General features: G+C 35.4%; 1 protein-coding gene across 1 annotated transcript in view; it reads right to left on the bottom strand.

The window, feature by feature from the left end:
* Positions 1 to 24247, bottom strand: part of WDR36 (WD repeat domain 36) — a 44082-nt gene extending 19835 nt beyond the window's left edge. The window contains exons 1-15 of the mRNA XM_047090177.1: positions 24003 to 24247; positions 21510 to 21537; positions 19310 to 19410; positions 14267 to 14384; positions 13152 to 13284; positions 11608 to 11662; positions 10040 to 10172; positions 9582 to 9757; positions 9152 to 9272; positions 8609 to 8674; positions 7242 to 7328; positions 5802 to 5947; positions 1181 to 1295; positions 530 to 695; positions 184 to 292 (exon numbers count right to left, since the gene is read on the bottom strand). Of these exons, the coding sequence (XP_046946133.1) occupies positions 184 to 292; positions 530 to 695; positions 1181 to 1295; positions 5802 to 5947; positions 7242 to 7328; positions 8609 to 8674; positions 9152 to 9272; positions 9582 to 9757; positions 10040 to 10172; positions 11608 to 11662; positions 13152 to 13284; positions 14267 to 14384; positions 19310 to 19410; positions 21510 to 21537; positions 24003 to 24164 (1716 nt within the window). The 5' untranslated portion in view covers positions 24165 to 24247. The remainder of the gene's footprint in view (positions 1 to 183; positions 293 to 529; positions 696 to 1180; positions 1296 to 5801; positions 5948 to 7241; positions 7329 to 8608; positions 8675 to 9151; positions 9273 to 9581; positions 9758 to 10039; positions 10173 to 11607; positions 11663 to 13151; positions 13285 to 14266; positions 14385 to 19309; positions 19411 to 21509; positions 21538 to 24002) is intronic.
* Positions 24248 to 24491: the final 244 nt, after the last annotated feature.

Raw genomic sequence — 24491 nt, 5'->3', positions numbered from 1 at the left:
TAACTTCTTTATATTCTAAATTTTCTTTAAAACTGTATTCTTTGAAAATTAATTTCCAAATTATTTTGAATATCTCATATGAAAACTTTAACTCCATTAAAGGGCAATAGTTTTAATATATTTTAACCTAAACAGAAACAGAAATTAGTCAAGTTTTAATTAAACATCCAAAGTTTGTTTTACCAGGTCATTTATTTGGCCGTGGTGTCCAGAAAACTCTCTGACAATCTTCCTAGTTTCAATATCCAGAACACTAATGGAGAAGTCATCCAAGGCAAGTCCCAGAATGCCACTAGTAAGATAAACACACCAGTTTTAATAAACAAACCAACAAACCTTTCACATTAAAATCTCATAGTCATTTTAATTTTTTTTAATAATCAAGCATACCTGTGGGGAAATTAAACAAAATTCTGTTCCTTTACATTAAATGTATAATTTTCCCACCTGATAAATTATGTACTTACATTATGACTTTTACCAAAAACATCAAAAATAAAATCCATAATCATTAAAGGAAAAACTTTACCTGTCTCTATGTAGCAGCATCGTATTCGGAGACGAATCAAGGCTCATAGAGTGTATTAAAATTTTGTTTTTAAAGTTCCAGAACTTGAGTAATCCTTCACTACCAGTTGTAATTGTCAACTGGTTTAAGCCATCCACTGCAACACCTCTAACAGATCCTTTATGAGCTTTAAAACATATGTTAAAAGGAAAAAGACATTAAGAAAATGGCACTGCCTCTCTAAACACTACACAAAGAGTGATTCCTTCATTTAAATTTCTAAGTTCCCTCTATTTAGCTCCCTTAAAATCTTAAAATTAATCTGGATTTCAGAAGATTATTATATTGCTGTAATTAAAACAATATCAATCTGGTTGATGCCAGAAAGCTTAAGATTTTCTGCTTAATGAAAGGGGAAGAAAACGCAAATTTTAATTTGTATAATATCTACTTTCCTCTAATCTATCAATAACTTCATTCTATTTAAGTATTTCAACATGGTGTTTATAGTAGGTGTAATGGCAGTAACTGCTAGATAGGGTTGACGATAACCCATCTACAACCTTACCAAAATGCCTAGCACTCAAGAATTTAATAAATGCCAGAGACAGTTAGTTATTAGCCTTGTATATTATTATTCTTTTTAATAAAAAAAGGGAAAAAATTCATTACCTTGATCCTCGCCAAAACTTCCTCGATGAATACCAGACTGCATATTATATACATCTACAGTTCCTGATGACAGACCAATTACAGCAAAGTTTCCACAAGAAGTTATATCTACTGCCTTTGGAAAAAAAAAATTTTTAACACAAATTATACAAAAAATAACTAATATTTTTACTGTACTTTATGGTTTCCAAATGTCTTTTCACCTACTAATTACCTCATTAAAAAAAAAAAGAAGCATTCTAAATGAACTGCCTCATTAATTTTCGTAAAGATAATGTCATTGTACTTGGGTGTATAAGAAATAACTGCTTGATTCTATGTCCATTCTCTAAGAAGTATACAGAAATTATTATCCAAGAAAATAAAACATAACCAAAGTTAACTCAATTGAAATTTATAAAGTAAGAAGAATTGTATTTCAGCTGGCTTTCAATTTTAATTTATTCACAATACCGCTAAAGTCAAAGTATTCCACCGCCTAATTTCTTTACCTTACCTTATGTAATTGCTTCTACAGCAGATATAAAACTGAAAACATATCATTAGGATGGTCATCATTATTATATTAAGCTTTAACTTTATTGTCTATAAAAAGAGGCTAACAACAGACAACATCATAGGATTGTTGCAAGAATAATATAAAATAATGCCTGTTAGGGGCACCTGAGTGGCTCAGTCAGTTAAGCATCTGACTCTTGATTTTGGCTCAGGTCATGATCTCATTATCGTGAGACTAAGCCCCATGTCAGGCTCCACACTGTGCATAGAGTCTGCTTAAGATTCTCTCTCTCTCCCCACCCCCACTCTGCCCCTCCTCCCCTCACGTGCGTGCATATGCACACATGCTTTCTCTCTCTCAAAAAAAAATAATGCATGTTAGGCACAGAGCCTAGAAGAAAGTAAGCACACAAAAAATGTTAGCTGTAATTATCGTTACCACTACTAGTACAACAGCTACTCAAAACTGTGCAGGTAAACTTAAGAGGCTTAAGATAAAATCTCTATGGTTTACAAAACAGTATAAAAGCTTAAAACTGGATTTTTGTACTATGGAGAATAGAGCATACATACTTTCAAAATGCCTTGTACAAAAGAGAATCAACTATGTAATTATACTTTCAATAAGTTAAAAACAGGTATTCACTAAAAAACAGAATAGATAAGTTCAGCAAGGTTACATGATAGGTCAGTACACAAAAACTAATTATATTTCAACACGCTAGCAATAAACAATCCAAAACAAAATTAAGAAAGAACTCCATTTATAATAGCATTAAAAACAATAAGATACCAGAAAACCAAAGAAGTATGAGACTTGTACACAGACAACCACAAAATACTGCTGACAGAAATTAAGGATCTAAATAAATGGAAAGACATCCCATGTTCATGGATCAGAAGTAATATTAATATGGTAACACTCCTCAAACTGATTTATGGTATCAACAAAACCCCTACCAAAATCCTAGCTGCTTTCTTTGCAGAAATTGACAAGCAGATCCTAAAATTCACATGGACATGCAAGAGATTAGAACAGCCAAAACAATCTTGAAAAAAGAACTTGGAGGATTCAATTTTTCTGATTTTAAAACTTAACACAAAGGTACCATAGTCAAGACAGTGTGGTTCTGGCACAAAGACAGACATATAAAACAATGGAATAGAACTGAGAATCTGGAAATAAAGCCTCATATTCATGTCAAATTTATTTTTGGCAAGCACGCCAAGACTATTCAATGGGGGAAAGAATAGTTTTTGAATAATGATGCTGAGACAACTAGATATTCATATGTAACAGAATGAACTTGGACCTCTACATACATCATACACATAAATTAACTCCGAAAGGATTATAGGCTTAAATGTAATAGCTAAAACTATGAAACTCCTTAGCACAAATCACAGGAGTAAATCTTCATGGCCCTGGGTTAGGCAACAATTTTCCAAAAACCATCAGCAAAAAAAAAAAAAAAAAAAGAAAAGAAAAGATAGGTTGGACTTGATCATAATAAAAACTCTTACACTGAAAATGATTATCAACAAGAAAATGAAATGACAGCCCACAGAAAGGGGAAAAAACACTGCATATCTGATAAGGGATTTAGATCCAGAATACACAAACAGCTAATACAACTCAATATAAAAAGACAACCCCTTTAATGGGCACAGAATTGAAAAGACATTTCTCCAAAGAAGACATACAATCAGTAAACACATGAAAAGAGGCTCAACACTGAGTCCGAAACACAAATCACAATGAGATACTACTATATACCAAGAAGGATGGCAATAATCAAAAGAGCAATCACAAGTGTTCATTAAAATGTATATACATCAGGGGCGCCTGGGTGGCGCAGTCGGTTGAGCGTCCGACTTCAGCCAGGTCACGATCTCGCGCTCCGTGAGTTCGAGCCCCGCGTCGGGCTCTGGGCTAATGGCTCAGAGCCTGGAGCCTGTTTCTGATTCTGTGTCTCCCTCTCTCTCTGCCCCTCCCCCGTTCATGCTCTGTCTCTCTCTGTCCCAAAAATAAATAAACGTTGAAAAAAAAAATTAAATAAATAAATAAATAAATAAAATGTATATACATCAAAACACTTATACATTGCTAATGGGAGTATAAAAAGGTGCAGCCACTTTGGAAAACAGGTTGGCAGTTCCCCACAAATGTTAAACAGAGTTGCATTATGACCTAATGATTCCAGTCCTAGGTATAAATGCAGAGAAACAAAAACATATGTTCACATAAAAACTTATGTGTGGTAGGGTCCCCTCCCTAAGAATGTGAAAACAAAACAAAACAAAACAAAAAAACAAAAAACCTCAAGGCAACCTGGCTCTACCCGTACATGATAACAACATCCCTCATGACCTTGTAACATGAGACCACTTAATCAGACTGCATGTCTCTGTGTTACCATATATGGTAGACAAAGAAATAGAAAATGTACAAAACTATGCCATGTGAAGTTTGGGGCTCAGTTCTTTGGGTATAAACCCAACTGAGCCGTGCTGGCACAAATAAAGTTACTTCCTGGAAAGAAAAGCCTGGGAGTCAAGACTTCTTTTGTGAAAATCCTGCTACAATGCGCTAACGTTAGCATTATTTATAAGAGTCAAGAAGTAGAAACAACATAAATAGCATCAACTAATCAATGGCTAAATAAAATGTGGTTTCTACACAAATGTAGTAGTGTCCACAATAAAACAAGTATGTTATAAATGCTATAACATGAATAACCTTTGAAAACATTATGCCAAGTGATGGAAAAGCCAATCAGAAAGACTATATCTTGTATGATTCCATTTACATTAAATGCCCAGAATAGGAAAATCTATAGAAATAAAAAGCAGATTGTGGTTACCTAGGTTAGGGAGAAGAGAGAGGGGAAGTGAGAGAATGGGGTTTCTTTTTGAGTTGATAAGAATATTCTAAAATTAGATTGATTAGATTTTAGTGATGATTTCCCAATCCTATGAATATACTAAAAATCACTGGACTGTACACTTTAAAAGAGAATTTTATGGTTTATAAATTATATTAATAAAACTGTTTCTTACAAAGTAGAAGGATGTCAATGTCCAACTTTTGATTTTGGCTCAGGTCATGATTTCACGGTCCTAAGATTGAGCCCTGCGTCAGGCCCTGTACTGGGCACAGAGCCTGCGTAAGATTCTCTGTCTCTCTCTCCTTTGCCCTTCCCCGCACAGATGTGTGCTTTCTCTCTCTCTCATTAAAACAACAACAAAATCCAAAAAAGAAGCAACAACTCTGCAAACCAGAATATAACATTGCTTCTTTATATCTGAAAATCTGAATGCAACAGAAGTGGATTAACATATTAACAAAAGCAAACAGAAACAAAATTTCTAAAGAGGAGTAAACTCTTAAGTAAACACTGGAATTTAAAAGCTGTATTTAAGGGGCACCGAGGTGACTCAGTTGGTTAAGCGTCCAACTCTTGGTTTCGGCTCAGGTCATGATCTCACAGTTTGTGAGTTTGAGCCTGGCATTGGTCTCTGTGCCAAGAGTGTGGAGCCTGCTTAGGATTCTCTCTCCTTCTCTCTCTCTGCCTCTCTAAAAAATAAAGTAAAAAATATATACATAAAAAATGAAAGGTGTATTTAAGAAAGGCTTAGAACTCAATTAGAATTTCTCTATAAGGCACTTCTCAAGAGACAAACATAAGAAAATAAAGGCTTTAAATAACTTCTATACCTATAAGTCATTAAAGAGTTAGCTAAATCTTACTCCTATATCAGAAGAAATCAAGAAAGAAAAAAAACCCTTAAGATTCACATTCATTAAATATAGTTCTGTATACTCAGCATAAGTAAGGTAAGAAAGTTCATTGATAAATGCTGAATTCATCTTCAGAGGGTATTCTGAGTAATCCTACTTAATTAGAAAACTAAAGCAACTAATATACATCTAATTAAGCAAAACTTAACTTAAATCTAAAATAATTCTCTACAGTTGGAGAACCTAACACTATTAGAAAATAATTTAAAAATGTTAAACTGTTGTTTCAACCCACATGATCATTAATAAACTTGAGTATAACAAGAGCAGGACAATTTTACAGGAGAAAATGCTCTTATCAACAAGCTCAAGCTCACTTACTGTTGCGGTTATGTCATCTGTCTTCAGCTCTTTTGGCTTGAGAAAGTAAGCGCCTATGGTAGATCTCTGATAGTTCCAAGTTGAACAAGACAGTTTACCTTGATGGCAAGCAATGATACTATCCCAGTCACTTTCACGAGCCTCCTCTAAAATATAATGAAAATCATAAATCAAATTATTTTTCATTCCCTCACTCATTCATTTACCTATTACTTATTAAGAATATAATATTCTATGTTATCATTAGGCACTAGGGACTGATGGTGTACAGGTAATTTCGGATAGCAATGAGCTTCTAATCTAACAAGAAATTCTGGGGGCACCTGGGTGGCTCACTGGTTGAGCTTCATTTCGGCTCAGGTCACAATCTCACGGTTCATGAGTTCAAGCCCTGTGTTGGGCTCTGCACTGACAGTGAGAAGTCTGCTTGAGATTCTCTCTCCCTCTCTCCATCTCTGTTCCTCCCCTGCTCACACACTCTTTTTCTCTCAAAAATAAATAATAAACTTAAAAAAATTTTTTTAAAAAAGCAATTCTGATTAGAAGAAATTATAATAAATAATGATAGTGTCTTATAAAAGCACTCAGCAAGAGTTTACAAAGAGACTTGAGGACAGTAATAAATGGCTCCCTGAAAGAAGCAATAAAACAAACATCAATTAATTGGGGGTGGGGACACAAATAGGTTCAAGAGTAACTTGAACAAAAAGAAGTAAGTGATGCATTTCCTGAGAAGGATGGGAAGCAGACAAGGCAACTGGGGCCATATCACAAAGTCGTGAAAGCTGTGTTCATAAGAGGAGATTACATCCTACAGGCAGTAAGGGGCCTCTGAAAGATTTTTAAGCAGGTGAGTAACATGATTCAGATGTCTGAGATCACTCAGGTTCTAAGATAAAAAATGGAAAGCAGGATGGTCAAAATAAAAGTTTAAAAAAAAAAAAAAAGGAAAGAAACCATCATCAGGTTGATATAAGAACCTCGAAATGGAAATGGTACCTTATTTCTATGGTAGTTTTCACTCAACAATCAACAATTCAATTCTTTGAATGAAACACCACTCTAATAATGTAGCATATAAGGACCTCAGTGTATTCTGATTTTGATTACAATAGAACTTTATGTTCTCTGTTCTTACCTTTTTATATTATTGACTTTCATTACACCAGACATATAATAGAATAAAAAGGGCTACAAAATGAGATACCAAATACTGTTTATTAAAAGGTCTTACAGAGAAGACCAAAACCTGAAATTAAAAGATAACTGCAAATTATAAATAATTCTTTTTCAGTCTTCACATTAGATTAGTAGGCACTTGGGGTACTTCCAAATGCTTATTAATGCCTGCAAAAACATTCTTTAAAATGAAGAAAACTTAAAAATAGTAGGAAAAATAGAAAAACAGAACTTCTTGGAATACAGTGTTAAGTTACCTACCAGCTGCAAATTTTGTGATGGGTGGAAGCCTTACTGACAAGGCATTCTGAAGTCCTTTACGTTTGACTCTCTTCTTATTTATTAATCCTGGAGTTGAGGGAGAGAAGAACATAGCTATGGATCCTTCTTAATGAAAAATGAACATAAAAGAGAAGCAATTCTTTGTCATATAACTACACAGCTCAAGATACTCTTATTTAAGTTAGGAACCAAATAAAGATGATGTTATAACCACTATTACTTAAATCATTTTTGAAATTTAGTCTATATAATTAGATAAGAAAATAAACTATGAGATATAAATAATTGAAAAAAAGGTTAAAAAATCATTTTTTACAGATGATACGATGGTAATATAGTCATGTCAATCAAGAGAAACAACCAAATAATAATTAGAATAATCATTTTATTGGACAAAATACAGAACCAATAAAAAAAAGTGAGTTCTACAATGCAGTAATATTTAAGATCACTATAATTATTAGTTGGCAATTATAACATATTACATATTCTTATATAGTAATTACTAAATACTAAATATTGCAGATAGAAATATGATGAACAAAGATTACATCTATAACACTAGCAAAAAAAAATATTAGCATATTATAAAAAAATACATAAGATACCACTGAATAATCTCAAATATGGAAGACCAACAGGAGGAAAACTAAAAAACAAACAAACAAAAACTTCATTAAAGCACTAAGGAAAATAAAAAGTAACCTGAAAGAGGATATATCATATCCCTAGATGTGAAGATTCTTAAAGATATCAAATCTCTCCAATTTAATTTCTAGAAGTATTACTTTGAATGCTGATTAAAGAATGATCCTTAAAAAAAAAAGATCTTGTAACTCATCTGGAAGTATATACAAACATGAATAGCCAGGACAGTAGCTAAAAAGAGGAGTAATTATGAATAAAACTGGAAAACATTTTTTTTTATTTATAAAATCTTTCAAATGCTGGAAACTATGGGAAAAGATACAGAATAAAGTAAGTTCTTTCTGTAAAAAGATGGGACACTGCTTACTTCGATGCCTTCTCTAATGTCCCTTCCATGTTTAAAATCCTGCACTCTACACATGGCTCAAGATAAGTCATTGATGTCTTTTGGGTGGCAGCAGTATGTTTTTACCACCCAAGCTGTCTAATTCTTTTCAATAACCTTATAGCAGCACCTCAACCACTTCTACAGCAACACTGATGTTAAAAATCTATTACTCTTCCATACAGGGGTTTTTTAATTTTATCCAAGAAAAAAGGAAATTTATCAATGAAACCTCATCTGGCTGTCTCACAACCAGATCTTGAAACGTTTCTTTTGTGACAGTAGCTTTTTTTTCGTCTTGCAAATGACCTACCATGTCCCAAACTCTTGTTAAATTTTTCATGTATTGTGGAAAATGATTGAAGAGTTCCATCTTGACCTGTTGATATATGTAGAAAATACCTATCAAACTTCATCAAAACAATGGATCATTTGAATGACAGATCTTAATGATTCTTAAAACTTGAAGTTACAGTTTGGGATACTTTAAAAGGAGAGCTAAATTGCAACTACTTCATTATAACATTCACTTGTACAAAGAATGCCATTTAGTAAGAACCAAGGATAATATGAGTTATTAATAATTTTCAGCAGATTATGAGACTTGGCAAGGGCCACAGTTTCAGAATCCAGCCACCTGTCTGTGAAGATCAGTAAATAAAATAACATTCTAAATGAAGACAGTATCTACAGTGCTTCCTGAAGTTTTCAAAAAGAATCTCCTCATTTACTCAGATTTCCAAATCACTCAAATTCAAATCTGAATCTGAAAATTCAATACCAAACCTAATAATTATTAAATACCCTGCTCTCAATACTTTCTGGGATAAACTAATAGGATGAAGCAGAAACTCACTTGCACTAAGAATTTGCTGTCCGTTTTGTCCATAATATCTGATTTTGGTAAGAGGAGCACTATGTCCCATTCTGAATCTCAAAAGCCGGCCTTCACCTGTAGGACCATCAAATATCCATATCTGCCAAGAAATAAAAAGGTAAGGTTCTTTCACAATGTGTTAAACGATTTGTAAGCAGTCAGATCATCTTCTACACCTATCAACTGGCACTGGGTAGTGCTGACTCTGGAGAAGGGGCTGGGGAGAGATGAACTGTAACTCTTTTTCACTTCACTGCAATCATGTAACCTGCTGTACTTTTGTTTCATCTATACCATTACTGTATCCCATTTTCCTTTCACCTTCTAGGTTTTAGGCTGATACACTAAAACAGGCTTGCAATAACCCCAAGGGTAGAAGCCAGGAAAATGATAACAACAATAATAATACCCTCAGAGCATTGTCGGCACCATTTGTGACAAGAAGGGGCTCTCTATGGAGAAATGTCAGTCCGGCAATCGCTGTAGAATGAGCATTTCTCATCTGATTGATTAACTTTTTGTCTTCTAGATCCCAGAGTCCAATATGGCCACATGGGCTTCCAGCTGCCATTATTGGATGACCATCTGTTATTAAAAGTAAAATACAGTAAGAAAAACATGCGCCATAAAACCACCAAACGTAACAATTCTTCTCTCCATCCCCTTAATCCATAAACATAAGGTTAGAAAAAAGTATGCACCAATAATCTATCCATATTCCTATGGCTATTTGTAATGCAGTATTTCACTTATTTCTATTAAATACATTAACTTGCAAGAAAACATCCACTTGGAAAATTTCTATAAGCTTTGAAGTATACATTTTAAACATTCTTAACTCTTGCTAATAATTAAGTTAAAAGTTACCTGTACGAAATGAAATTGAAGTAATAGGTCCCCAGTCTTGACGAAACTTCATTAATGTTTCATCGAATTTAATGTTGTGAATGATAACCTGACCTGACATAAGACCAACAGCAACAACATCCACAGCTGGTGCCTGAAATTTAAATTACTCACTTTTTTATTCTTAATCAAAATAGCTTCAATAATCCTGATGTTATGCATCATTAATTATGTAAAAGAAATAATAGAATATCTTCCTGAGGATGGCAAAAAAAAAAAAAAAAAAAAAAAAAAAAAAACCAACAACCTAGTAAGTATTACCATTCTAGCATACTTTGATTGCTATTTCACATGGCAATATTTAGGAATGATTTTTTCAAGTTACTTCCCAGCTTCAAATCTGGTAGTCACCATCAATCCCCTCATTCCTAAAACACAGCTGACTCAGTAAGAAAACAGCCATAAAAGAAAAGGAATCTGATGTATGAAATCACTACAGATCAGTGAGTGACTGGAAAGAAACAAAAGAGATACAGCTCTTAGAAAACATAAAAAGGCTTGCCATATGCCTGGCAACATAAAAGGCCAACTACAAAGGAAGTGAACAGTTCTTTATCCAAGGAAACAAAAACCTATAAAACATGTTAAAAGGCAAAAAAGTATTAGGATTAGTCTGTCCCAGCTCTAATATTTTATGAATAGAATCTTCATTTTATCAATGGTCTTATATACAGGCTCTATAATAAGTTTCTCTATTTTAGCACAGAAGATCAATGTTCAATACCATTACAGAATAGAATCACGTTAACCATTTTATTAATCTACCATCATGTGACCATGATGCATGAGGATATTAAATCTACCATCATGTGACCATGATGCATGGGGATATTAAAACAAGTATGATTCCTTGCCCTCAAGGGACCTAATCCTCTGATACCTCTGGGGTCTTATGGGTAGGCAAAAGCACAGCAAGGTTGATGGCACTGAGAGAGAATGAAAGAATGAATATAAGTTGGGCAGGTATAAGCAAGAGCTATTCAGAAGGACAAGGATATACTGGCAGTATATGTGTCCAATGTAAGATTCTCTGCAGACCTACATCATTCATACATGTTCCGCAGTCTCATGAAAACAAAAGCAGTTATTTATGGAAAAGTGCAATTAAAAATGTTAGGATTCGGGTCCCAATTATTCCAAGCTACAACCTTCAAAATTAGAACAAATTTCTCTGCATGACCTACAATCTCCCTTGCTTTACTGAACAACTAACTCATCTCCATCATCTCCATTCTGCACAAGGCACTGGACTACACGCTTACAAAACGATTGGTAAACATTGTTCCATAGCAACTATAGGTTTAGAGCCTAATTCCAGGTAAAAAGATTTCCATAAATGTTTATAGGCAAAGGCATTATTGTTTTCAATGACATTTCCAAAACACTACCTTTTAGGGCAATATTTATAAAAATAAACTACTTTGTATATTATTTTTGTCTTTAGGTCTAAAAAATATGGTTGACCCCTGAAACTGAAAGATCACACTACTAACTTCTTTTCTTCTCTGACTTAACAAAAAAATACTAACCTGCTGAAGAGCTGTGACTCCAATTTTCCATCCCAGAAACGTATACAGAAGCTTACTACAGGAAGAAAAGTAGTTGAAAGTTTTTATTTTTTAGGGAAACAAAATCGACTATATATTAAAAAGCAAAATAATAATGGGTGATATTTAAGTTGTTTCTCTGACCCACAGTATTCTAAGTATATATATATTAACTTATTTAATACTCAAAATGATTCCATGAGGTAGATATTATCACCATTATCCAGATAAGAAAATAAGAAACTTAATTATGTGAAACAATTAAGCTAAGGTTCTATGGCTAATAATTCATAGAGCCCAGACAGACCAACTCCAGATCCTATGCCCCATGCTGCTAGTAACTACTACATTATGCGAACTCTTTAAGAAATAGAAAAAAAATACAAGCTAAAAATCATTTTATATTACAGACTATAACAAAAAACCATCTTAGAATGTAGGTGGATCTTGTTTTTTCACTGCAATGTATTTCTAGAAAAATATTACCAATGGGAATATAACTATGATACTTATGTTATATAACTGTCACATGACAATAGTGATGCTGCTCTAAATTACAGAATCAAGCCACAAACGATAAAGAAGTCCATGAAGAAACAGATTCTGAAATTGTTATAATGATATTCAATAAAGTATTAAATCATATAGTAAATTTAGTAAGTGGGCACAGATTAGTTACTCAATGATTATCCAAGGAATATTTAATGTAAAATAGTGTGTAAACATCACATAAAGAGCCTCAAGATATAATGCAGGAGCAGAGACAATACTTCTGTCATTATCCCTAAACCTACAAGGGTAGGTAGTCAATATTTGCTAAATTGAATGAAAACACTGATTTAAAACTATGAACTAGGATAAATGTTAAACCTTTGATAATCTTATTTTCCCTTTCAAATTTATGAGGGATTTAGAAAGTACAATTTGGATGGTCAAATATTTTTGTCTTTTTAATGCTATACAAAGATTGAACTATCACTTTTTTCTCCGGATAAATGTTCAAATAACAGGTGGAGGTATTCAAAACCATTTATCTAGCCCTCCAGCTATACCAATAATATTATAGTAAATGTCCATCAAGTTTGTGGTTGATAATACAAGGACTTTTACTCTAAAAATGATTCCTAAATGCTAGCACTAAATTAATACTGATTGACTTTGCCTTCTCCTACTTCTTCAGTTTATTGAAAACTAGATGCTGTCCAGTGACCAACACATAATTATTTTCTTATGTTACTTTACTAGAGTCTTCTCTATAGTTATATGGATTCTTTACAGATTAGGGCCATTAGTATATACTTTTAAATGGATACTTATGAAGCTGCCTACCATATGCCAGGACCACATGCCACCTTTTGCCTATGTGATACCGTGAGTAACAACACCAAAAGTAGGTATACTTATAGAAGGCCCTCAGGTAAACATATAAAGGCAGGGAGAATTGAGAGACTTAAGTATGCATTAGGGAGTGGTAGGTAAGGATAAAATGGGAACCACCTACATTATATTCTAAATAAAGTGCTTACTTGGATTTTACATTCCACAACTGTAGGCTTCCTTGTTCACTGCCAAGAAGTATTTTATTCAAGTAGGTACTTGGGTGCAAAATTGCAGAAATTTTAAATACTGATTTATCAAAAGTCAATTGCAGATATTCCTCTACAAAAGTAAAAGTTATAAACAACATGTAATTATTTTTCATATATCCATATATCTAGCCCTTAAAGTAAGCCTACCATATCAGAGATTTATGTCTTAATATAAACCAAAGACTTACATTCGAACCTTTACACATTCCTTGAGAAATTAAATGTGATGAGGGGCAACTTGTAAATGTAATTTAGACTGTCAAAAGTTCTCTAAAATTCTAATATCAGTACTATTAAAAATTCCACTCATTGCTGAACTTGTTTATAGGAATAAAAAATAAGGCTTAAAAAAAGGAATCAGCCTTACTATTTTTATAATTTGATCAAGAGGCAGAGTGAATATTCCAAAGTGAAGTACTTATACTGAACTCTTCCATGGAGTGAAAGGCCAAATATCTAGGGAGATTGATGGGTCTCTCAAAGATGTAAAAAGTAAGAGGCAAATCTTGGTGAAAGTAAAAACAGTGATTCTCATACATTTCCACCAAACATAGCTTGCTACCACTGTATAAGACTATCACAGTTAAAGAACACTGACTCATATTCTTAGAGAAAGGATGTATACTTTCCTTTAGGTTATAGGATCTTTACAGGATCTTTACAGGATCTTTAGTTTACTACCACAATCTCCTTTGCGGAAAGTTGAAAATACAAACCAAGAGTTACTCAGGTGTAATCATATACCAAAATGCACTCTACAGAGAAAATAATTCACGCATCACTGAACTTGGAGAACTGCAATGGAAAATGTATTAGCTGAAATGAATACATTAAACAGGTTATAAATACTATAGTTAGCTCCTAGCTGACTAAAATTATCTATCCATTTTTTACTTACAACCTTTTTCTTCATATATATTAAAGAGTCTAAATTTTTTTCTGATTACATGTGAAACCTCTGACATAGAAGTTGTGTTTACATAGGTTTTTAATTTTAGCTGCACACATACTATCTGCCCCCATGATAATGCAATAAATTGGCTCATTCTTACCTTCTGAATATATGTGCCAAATAATAAGAATGCTGTCAGTATCAACAGAGATAATGTGATCCCCAAAGGGTTGCAACAGATGGATTTCTGCTTTATGACCCTTAAAGGTGTGTACTACCTACAATGTTAAAGTTCAAAAGAATTTAATATTATTACTCATTCAACATTTAACATTATTCATATTAACCAAAAACATGCTAATCCTAAAGATGCTCTCATTAAGAAACGTAATCCAACTTTTGATTATCCAAGGTTAGATTAACAAATGGCAAGGAACCAGGCATTTTCACCTGCTCCCTCAGCCAGTCCAATAATAAGGAAGCCTAAACTAGAAACATAGAAATGAGACCTCTGAAGTTCAACCTCACAACTGAGCTTAGGGAGGACACATACAGCCGGGTTGTTCACCCAATCTAACCAGCACTACTCCATGCATCCTAAAAAAATGGTTATGTTCTAGAAGGCTAACTCTATAAGCTCCATCACCAGCTGGCTTCCAGATGAGATAGGGAGGATAGAGTACTTCTGTTTTGACACACAGAGACCCTTATCCTTACAGTAGCTGCATTCCTTAAGAACTACAGCCCCTTCTCCATGATTTCAGTTCTCACCAAATTCCAGAAACGTTATTTCTTCTCCTTGTCCTTTGGACCTAGAAGTGGTAACAGCTTCCTACAATTCCTGCAATTAGTCTCTCATGCCTTGCCACCCTTACTTTCTCTCTATTTGTATCTTCCAGGGAAAACTACAAACTGCAGTATTTTGTATTAAAAAAAAAAAAAAAAAAAAAGGACATTTTTCCTGACTCTAAAAATTCAAACAAGTCCCATTAAAGACCTCCACAGGTAAACTGCCCTCCTCTGCCACAGGGAGTGATGATGGAGGACCCTGGGAACAAATGTCAGTCCAAGTTAGACCTTGACAAGTACACTGATCCGAATCCTTGGCTATCTAGGCAGCCATACTGCCACTTCCCTTTTCATTCTGGACCTCCTGAGCCAGGTCATCTCTCAAGGCTGTTTTTCCAGAACAAACTTAGAAACCAAATGAGAGATTAAGAAAAGACCCTTCCTTACCAGTGTAGAAAACAGAGAATCTTGTTTTCTCTATACAGAGAACCACTTGGTTCTTAGAAAAGGAGTCATGGGCTGAGTTGTTCATAATGAAAAATTCAATCCACATAAAGTAGTGGCATAAATAAAATGAAAACATGACAGTCCAAAACCTCAGGAATACAGCAAAGGCAATATAAGAGAGAAGTATATATCAATTCAGGCCTTCCTAGAGAAGGAAGAAAGGTCTCAAATACATAACCTAAACTTTCACCTAAAAGAGCTGAAAAAAGAACAGCAAATGAAGCCCAAAACAGCAGAAGAAGGGAAATGATTTTAGAGCAGAAATCAATGACAGCGAAATTAAAAAAAAAAAAAAAAAAAAAAAATAGTAGAAAAAAAATCAATGAAACCAGAAGCTGGTTCTTTAAAAGAATTAACAAAATTGATAAACCACTAGCAGGACTGATCAAAAAGAAAAAAGAAAGGACCCAAATAAATAAAATCACAAATGAAAGAGGAGAGATCACAACCAACACCGCAGAAATACAAACAATAATAAGAGAATATTATGAAAAATTATATGCCAACAAATTGGGCAATCTGGAAGAGATGGACAAATTCCAAAACATGTAAATTACCAAAACTGAAACAGGAAGAAACAGAAAATTTGAACAGACCCATAACGAGTAAAGAAATTAAATCAGTAATAAAAAATCTCTCATAAAACAAAAGTCCAGAGCCAGATGGCTTTCCAGGGGAATTCTACCAAACATTTTAAGAAGAGTTAACATCTATTCTTTTTAAGCTGTTCCAAAAAATAAAAATGGAAGGAAAACTTCCAAACTCATTCTATGAGGCCAGTATTACCTTGATTCCAAAACCAGACAAAGACCCCACTAAAACGGAGAACTATAGACCAATTTCCCTGATGAACATGGATGTAAAAATTCTCAAGATAATAGCAAACTGGATCCAACAATACATTAAAAGAATTATTCACCATGATCAAGTGGGATTTATTCCTGGAATGCAGGGTTGGTTCAATATCTGCAAATCAATCAATGTGATGCATCACATTAATAAAAGGATAAGAACCACATGATCCTCTCAACAGATGCAGAAAAAGCATTTGACAAAAAACAGCATCCTTTCTTGATAAAAACCCTCAAGAGGTATGGATAGAAGGAACACACCTCAAGATCATAAGGACATATATGAAAGACCCACAGCTAATATCATCCTCAATGGGGGAAGACTAAGAGCTTTTCCCCTACAGGCAGAAACACGACAGGGATGTCCACTCTCACCATTGTTATTCAACATAGTGTTGGAAGTCCTAGCCTCAGCAATCAGGCAGCAAAAAAGAAATAAAAGGCATCCAAATCAGCAGGAAGGAAGTCAAACTTTCACTATTTGCAGATGACATGATACTCTATATGGAAAACCCAAAAGATTCAACCAAAAAACTGCTACAACTGATACATGAATTCAGCAAAGTCAAAGGATATAAAAACCAATGTACAGAAATTGGTTTCATTTCTATACACCAATAATGAAGCAGCAGAAAACAAAATAAAGGAATCAATCCTATTTACAATTGCACCAAAAACCATAAGATACCTAAGAATAAATCTAACCAAAGAGGTAAAGATCTATACTCTGAAAACTACAAAACAGTAAGAAACAGAAAAACATTCCATGCTTGTGGATTGGAAGAACAAATAGTGTTAAAATGTTGATACTGCCCAAAATAATCTACATATTCAATGCAACCCCTATCAAAATAACACCAGCATTCTTCACAGAGCTAGAACAAACAATTGTAAAATTTGCATGGAACCAGAAAAAAATCCCGAATAACCAAAGTACTGTTGGAAAAGAAAACCAAAGCAGGAGGCATCACAATTCTGGACTCCAAGCTGTATCAGAAAGCTGTAATCAAGAGAGTATGGTACTGTCACAAAAACAGACACTCAGATCAGTGGAACAGAATAGAGAACCCAGAAATGGACCCACAAACGTTTGGCCAACTAACCTTTGGCAAAGCAGGAAAGAATATCTAACGGAAAAAAGAGTCTCTTCAGTAAATGGTGTTGGGAAAACTAGACAGAGACACGCAGAAGAATGAACCTGTACCACTTTCTTATACCACAGACAAAATAAACTCAAAATGGGTGAAAGACCTAAATGTAAGACAGGAAGCCATCAAAATCCTAGAGAAGAAAATAGGCAACAACATCTTTGACCTCAGCTGCAACAACTTCTTACTTGACATGTCTCTGGAGGCAAAGGAAACAAAAGCAAAGATGCTACTGGGACCTCATCAAGATAAAATGCTTCTGCAAAACGAAGGAAACAATCAGCAAAACTAAAAGGCAACCAATGGAATAGAAGATATTTGCAAGTGACATATCAAATAAAGAGTTAGTATCTGAACTCTATAAACAACTTATCAACCTCAACACCCAAAAAACCAATAATCCAGTGAAGAAATGGGCAAAAAAACCATGAATAGACACTTTTCCAATGAAAACATGGCTAACAGACACATGAGAAGATGCTCAACATCACTCATCACCAGAGAAATACAAATCAAAACCACAATGAGATACCACCTCACACCTGTCAGAATGGCTAACATTAACAACTTAGGCAACAACAGATGTTAGCAAGGATGCGGAGAAAGAGGAACCCTTTTGTGCTGCTGGTGGGAATGCAAACTGGTGCAGCCACTCTAGAAAACAGTATGGAGGTTCCTCAAAAAATTAAAAACAGAACTACCCTATGACCCAGCAATTGCACTACTAGGCATTTATCCACGGGATACAAGTGTACTGTTTTGAAGGGACATATGCCCCCCAATGTTTATAGCAGCACTATCAACAATAGCCAAAGTATGGAAGAGCCCAAATGTCCATCGACTGACTAATGGATAAAGAAGATGTGGTATTTATATACATTGGAATGTTACTCGACGATGAAAAAGAATGAAATCTTGCCATTTGCAACAAAATGGATGGAACTAGAGTGTATTATGTCAAGCAAAATAAGTCAGAGAAAGACAAATACATGATTCACTCATATGTGGAATTTAAGAAACAGAACAGATGAACATAAGGGAAGGGAAGCAAAAATAAGATAGAAACAGAGAAGGAGACAAACCATAACAGACTCTTAAATACAGAGAAGAAACTGAGAGTTGCTGGCAGGGTGGTGGGTGGGGGGCTGGGCTAAATGGTAAATGGGTGATGGACATTAAGAAGGGCACTTGTTGGGATGAGCACTGGGTATTTTATGTTAGTATGAATCACTAAATTCAATTCCTGAAATCATTATTAGACTATACACTCACTAGCTTGGATTTAAAAAAAATTTTTTAACGTTTTATTTTACTGTTTTAAGTGAGAGAGGAACAGAGCATGAGCTGGGGAGGGGCAGGGAGAGAGGGAGACAGAATCCAAAGCAGGCTCCAGGCTCTGAGCTGTCAGCACAGAGCCTGACATGGGGCTCAAACCCACAAACTGTGAGAGCATGACCTGAGCAGAAGTCAGACGCTCAACTGACTGAGCCACCCAGGTGCCTCTCACTAACTTGGATTAAAAAAAAAAAAAGGAAAGGAAAAAAAAAGAATCTCCTGGGAAAGCATCTTCAAAAGTATTTTCTAAATCCTACCCCACCCAAAAACACAAAGTAGAAAGCTCAGGATATGAGACCCAATTGGGCAGGAAAATTTTTGAAGAAGCTGCCCAAATTAATTCTGATGTTCAACCCTGATGAAGAAAACTGAAGTACCAGTTTTAACTAATTTTGAAAATTTGATGAAATCAACTTTCTCTTCCTCCAGAAAACCAGATAAATGTTTAAAACAAAACAAGTACATGTCCAGAGAATTCTAATAGAAGAACAGTAACATTAAAGTTCCCTCCACTTTCACTACAATTAACTATTAACTGCAAAAAACACATTAAAATAGTTCAGTGATACAAACCTCTTTATTACGGGCAAATGCAGAGAAAACATTCCCATAAGCAGCAAAGACTAGCCTCCCATCAGCTGCCATACAGCAGATATCCTGTGGGACAGAGTTACCTAGGTAAAAGAAAATATAAAAGAAATAAGAAATTGTAAGATCTTGGCACAGATAGAAATCTCAAGTATACATATACCATTTTTCATGGCTATAATTAAAAAATATGTATCTATGTGTAGATACATGAATAAAAACTAATAATCGGTATAAACTTGACTTCAATGTTACTTTATACTTCTAATAATAACTACCAGACTGAGAATATTAAATCACCTGATCTTCCCTAAGAGAATTAAAATCTAATATTTACAGACATTAAAATGTAATCCTAAAGAAATGAAAAGCTTTTTGAAGTTATTTGGAAAAAAATCACACTTCACATAAAAAACTGGCAGATAGTTATCAACCCTTCATGTAAATGCCTTCAGGAATGTCACATTTACTTATAACTCTAGGAAAATTTTTAAAGTAAATCAAGACCTAACCCCTATTTAAGTCTATGCTTTGGGAAAACCTCAGAAAAATTCCCTATGATACTCTAAATCCTGACCCTTTAAATGAACAATACAGTTATCTACTCAGTCTTCTCCAAGGCAAATACGCCTATCACCTCTAGCCATTTCTCACACGATATGATTTCTTTATTCCTCTCTATCATGGTCACATTGGCCTTTTCTTTTTATTCCTTGTTTTAGGGGCAGGAGAGTTAGAAGATAGATGATTGTTTTAAGTATTTTTCATGCTGCATATTCTACTTTAAGATTTCATTCCCAGGGCATCTGGGTGGCCCAGTCTGTTACGCGTCTGACTCTTGATCTTAGCCCAGATCATGATCTCACGGTTCATGAGCTCAAGCCCCACACTGGGCTCTGTACTGACAGTGCAGAGCCTGCTTGGGGTTCTCTCTCTCCCTCTCTCTCTGCCCCTCCCCCACACACGTGCTCGCTTGCTCTCTCTCAAAATAAATAAAATAAAACTTAAAAAAAAAATTTCATTCCCCAAATACTATTTTCATAGGTTTATTAATCACTTTGTATTCAACTTAGGCTATAGTGCCCTTCTATAATCGTTTTAAAATTTTAAGTTAATCAGACACATACACTAGGTTCGTTATAGCTCTCCTCTGTTTCTGTTACAAAGATCACATTTCATGGTTATACTACAATCTCTCAGCCCTGGAAGGCCCTTTATTCTGTAAAACGGTTTCCAAAAAAATAAATTTTCCTTCTATTGGAAAAGTATCAAAACGTAGGAAAAGGGAAAACCCTTCCTTACAGTAGAAGGAATGATGGAACCCGAAAATCACTATTTGGTAATCATCATTCTAATAACTGGTTCAGGCAAGTACCATCACTAAGTGACAAAATGGTGGGTAAAACTCTCAAAAGTAACAGGATATTTACACTGTCTCACTGTATCTAACCACAAGATACTTATTAATTACAAAGAGTAAAACTTTAAAATGGAGCCTCCTGACAAATGTTACCTTAATAAAATGATCAAAGTTACCACTGCCAGGAATAGAACTAATCAACAGCATGTGCCTGCTAATAAAATTCACTGAGAATTCTGAATTATTTCTTTGTTATTCTTGTCATAGTGCATAACCTGAATCTAATCATGAGAAAACAGCAGAAAAAGTCAAATTGAAGGACATTCTATAAAAGAACTGGCCTATACTCTTCAAAAATATCAATGCTGTGAAACACAAAGTCTAATCAACTATTCTAAATTTAAAAAGACTAAAGAGATGACAACTACATGTGACATCTGATCCTATCCTGAACTTATTTTTTAACTATGTAAGTTTATCAGAAATACACAATGAATTTCTTATATATTCTGTGTCTTAAAATTAATGTCAAAAACTTAATATATTTAAAAAAAATTTTTTTAACATTTATTTTTGAGCGACAGAGTGATACTGAGCATGAGTGAGGGAGGGGCAGACTGAGAGGGAGACACAGAATCCAAAGCAGGCTCCATGCCTCGAGCTGTCAGCACAGAGCCCAACACGGGGCTCGAACTCACGAACCACAAGATCATGACCTGAGCCAAAGTCAGACGCTTAATGGACTGAGCCACCCAGGTGCCCCCAAATTTAATATTTTTAAAAGACACTAAACATGAATAAATTCAGGATGAAGTTTATACTTACTTACTGCCACCAGACTAAGTTTCTGAACCTGTTTTTAAAAAGAAAAAAAAATATATTAGATTATAATTGCTTTTGTTAATGAAAATTTAACACTTGAAAACTAAGATAATCTCATACATAAATCTGCTATGCTCTCTTTCCTAAAAAATATATTTACTGACCCTAATTTTTCATTATTAGGAAAACTTATATTTTCAACTATTTCATCAGGAGCGGTGATGGAAGGGGGACATAAACGTTTTCTACAAAGGGTCATATAGTAACTACTTCAGGGCTTGGCAGGCTATGTGGTCTTTGCTGAAACTATGCAACTGCTAACAAAACTTGAAAGCAACCACATATAATATATAAACAAATGTGTATAGCTCTATTCCAATAAAGTTGACTTATGTATACAGAAATTTGATTTTCATGTAATTTTAATATGTCATGACATATTATTAGTTTTTATTTTTTCTCCAACCATTTAAAAATGTCAAAACTGGGGCACCTGGATGGCTCAGTCGGTTAACTGTCCGGGTTTGGCTCAGGTCACGATCTCGCAGTCCGTGAGTTCGAGCCCCGTGTCGGGCTCTGGGCTGATAGCTCAGAGCCTGGAGCCTGCTTCCGATTCTGGGTCTCCCTCTCTCTCTGACCCTCCCCCATTCATGCTATGTCTCTCTCTGTCTCAAAAATAAATAAACGTTAAAAAAAATTTTTTTTAAATGTCAAAACCACCCATCTCTGAAGCACAGAGTTCAGTGAGGTATAAGTGTAAATTCAAATCCCAGAGATGCTAGAATATTAAGACTGAAAGGGCCCTTGGAGATCAAATTACATATCCCATATTTCTTTTATCTTTTTTTTTTTTTTACATATCCTATATTTCTTAAATGTAAACACACACAGGTCTCCATACCATGCAAAATTTAATTATATTGTATTCTACTACTGTGGAAAATTTTACTTAGAGATCATTATATTAGAATAAACTCGAACAAATAAACTCAAAACACTTAAACTCAAAAAGATAAACAAAAATGTCACAGATATACAAAAACAAATGCAGGATAGGACTGGCTTGCAGGCTGTAATTAGCTGATCCCAATCTATGGTTACTGATCCAGCAACATGACCTTGACAAAATTAATCAATCTCCCTGTGTCTCAAATTCCTCCTCATCTGTAAAATAAGAATTAAAATAAGTACCAGGCACCTGAGTCGGTTAAGAATCCGACTCTTGATTTTAGCACAGGTCATGATTTCATTGTTCATTGGATGGAGCCCCTCTTCCTCACAGTCAGTGCCAAGTCCAAATGGGATTCTCTCTCTCCCTCTCTCTACCCCTTCACCACTAGCGTGCCCGTGCGTGCGTGCTTTCTCTCTCTCTCAAAATAAATAAACTTAAAAAAAATAAAATAAAATAGGTACCTGCTTTATGGAGTTGTTATGAGTATTCAATGTATAAAATGTGTTAACGGAGCCAGGCATAATTAACGTTTAATAAACGTTAGCTGCCATCACCAGCACCATCTCCACTTTGGGCATGTCCCTCACTTTCCTCTTCCACTAACTCAACCAGCTACCAACAACCAACTCTTCTTGCTACTAACACATTTGCTTCCCACAATCCTTAAAAGAATGCAACTTCACAGCTCAGCTTCCACAAAAAGCGCTTCATCAACACTGGCTATTATCATCTTTATCATAAAAAAAAGCTCCCTGCTTTCACAGAGCATACATTCCTTCGGAGAAAATGAAGGGGAAAAAGTAAACAGCAACAAAAGACTATGATTCATAAGAAATTAAAGGAGAAAAACCATCACTAACAAGCAGGAAGCCCTGGGACAAATAACTTAATTTCTGAGATTGTTTCCTAGTTTATACAAGGGTGCTACGGAAAACGGTAAACGATACATATCTCACAAAGAAGTTGCTGCCAGGCTTAGACTAAGAAGCACCGTACGAGACCCTCAAATGTTAGTAGAAAATAGATGCTCAGGGGAAGTTTAAGGAAACTAGTTTGCTACCAAATGTGAACAGTCCCCAAAATCATAATTAATCTCACCCCCTCCAAGATCTTCCAATGTATTTTAGTCTGAATTTCTAATCCAGCGTGTCAGAAATTGCACAACAAAATGTCTTACAAGTCCTTCTCGTTAAGAGGGGGCAGAAACTGGTCTTAATCACGTTTACATCTTCAAGGGAACCTGAACGGATATTTACTGAACAAATACACTGCTATAGAACTGAAATGTTCTCTGGTACTTTTCCCTAGCTGGACAGTCTCCGAAACTCGCCCCAAGCGGATTGCAAGGGCTACAACAACAGCACGTGGATGTAAAGTCGTGATGAAACTGGACAGGTAGGAGTTAGGGAAGAGACGGCAGAAACGCAAGCCCTTGATCAGTGGGGGAGCAGAGCAGGACTGCCCCTGGAGAGAGCTGAGGCAGCTCTCAGCTGGGGGCTAAGAGGGTGGTTCCCGGGAGGCTGGCGAAGGAAGAAGTCACTCACGTCATAGGTGTGGAAGCTCTTGCCCACGCAGGTCGTTACATAGAATCGGCGCTTCAGAGCACTGAACCGCACCACGTGTGGAATGTCGTTGCTAAAAAGCCCCAAAGCCCGGAAACCCGCGAAAAGCGCGCTGCTGGTTCGACCTCCCGTCCCACCCTCCATCGATACTGCGGTCCAGGCTCCTCTGAGCTCTAGTCCCGATGAAAACCAGCGGACCAGGTCCTTCACTTCTTCTCGTGGCAGTTCTTTAACCGCTCTACAAACTCACAAGCGCTTCCGGTTTCCCCTGCCAATCGGTTAGCAGACACGGCTCTTAGTGCAATTGAAAAAGAACTCCCACCAGAGCTCACAGAGGAGGCGCGACTTCGGTTCCGCGGGCGGTCGTTTCCAGGGTTCCAGAGATGTTTCCCACGTCTGGTGGTGTTGAAAGAAAACTGCAACAGGGACCTTGGGGGAGGGCGAGCGGCAGGGGAAGCGGAACGACCCGGA

This window comes from Lynx rufus, unplaced genomic scaffold, assembly GCF_022079265.1.
Source record: "Lynx rufus isolate CCGP_SWC_20201006 ecotype Redwood Valley unplaced genomic scaffold, mLynRuf1.p SCAF_1, whole genome shotgun sequence".
Taxonomy (NCBI): domain Eukaryota; kingdom Metazoa; phylum Chordata; class Mammalia; order Carnivora; family Felidae; genus Lynx; species Lynx rufus.
This window is presented reverse-complemented; position numbering and strand designations above follow the sequence as displayed.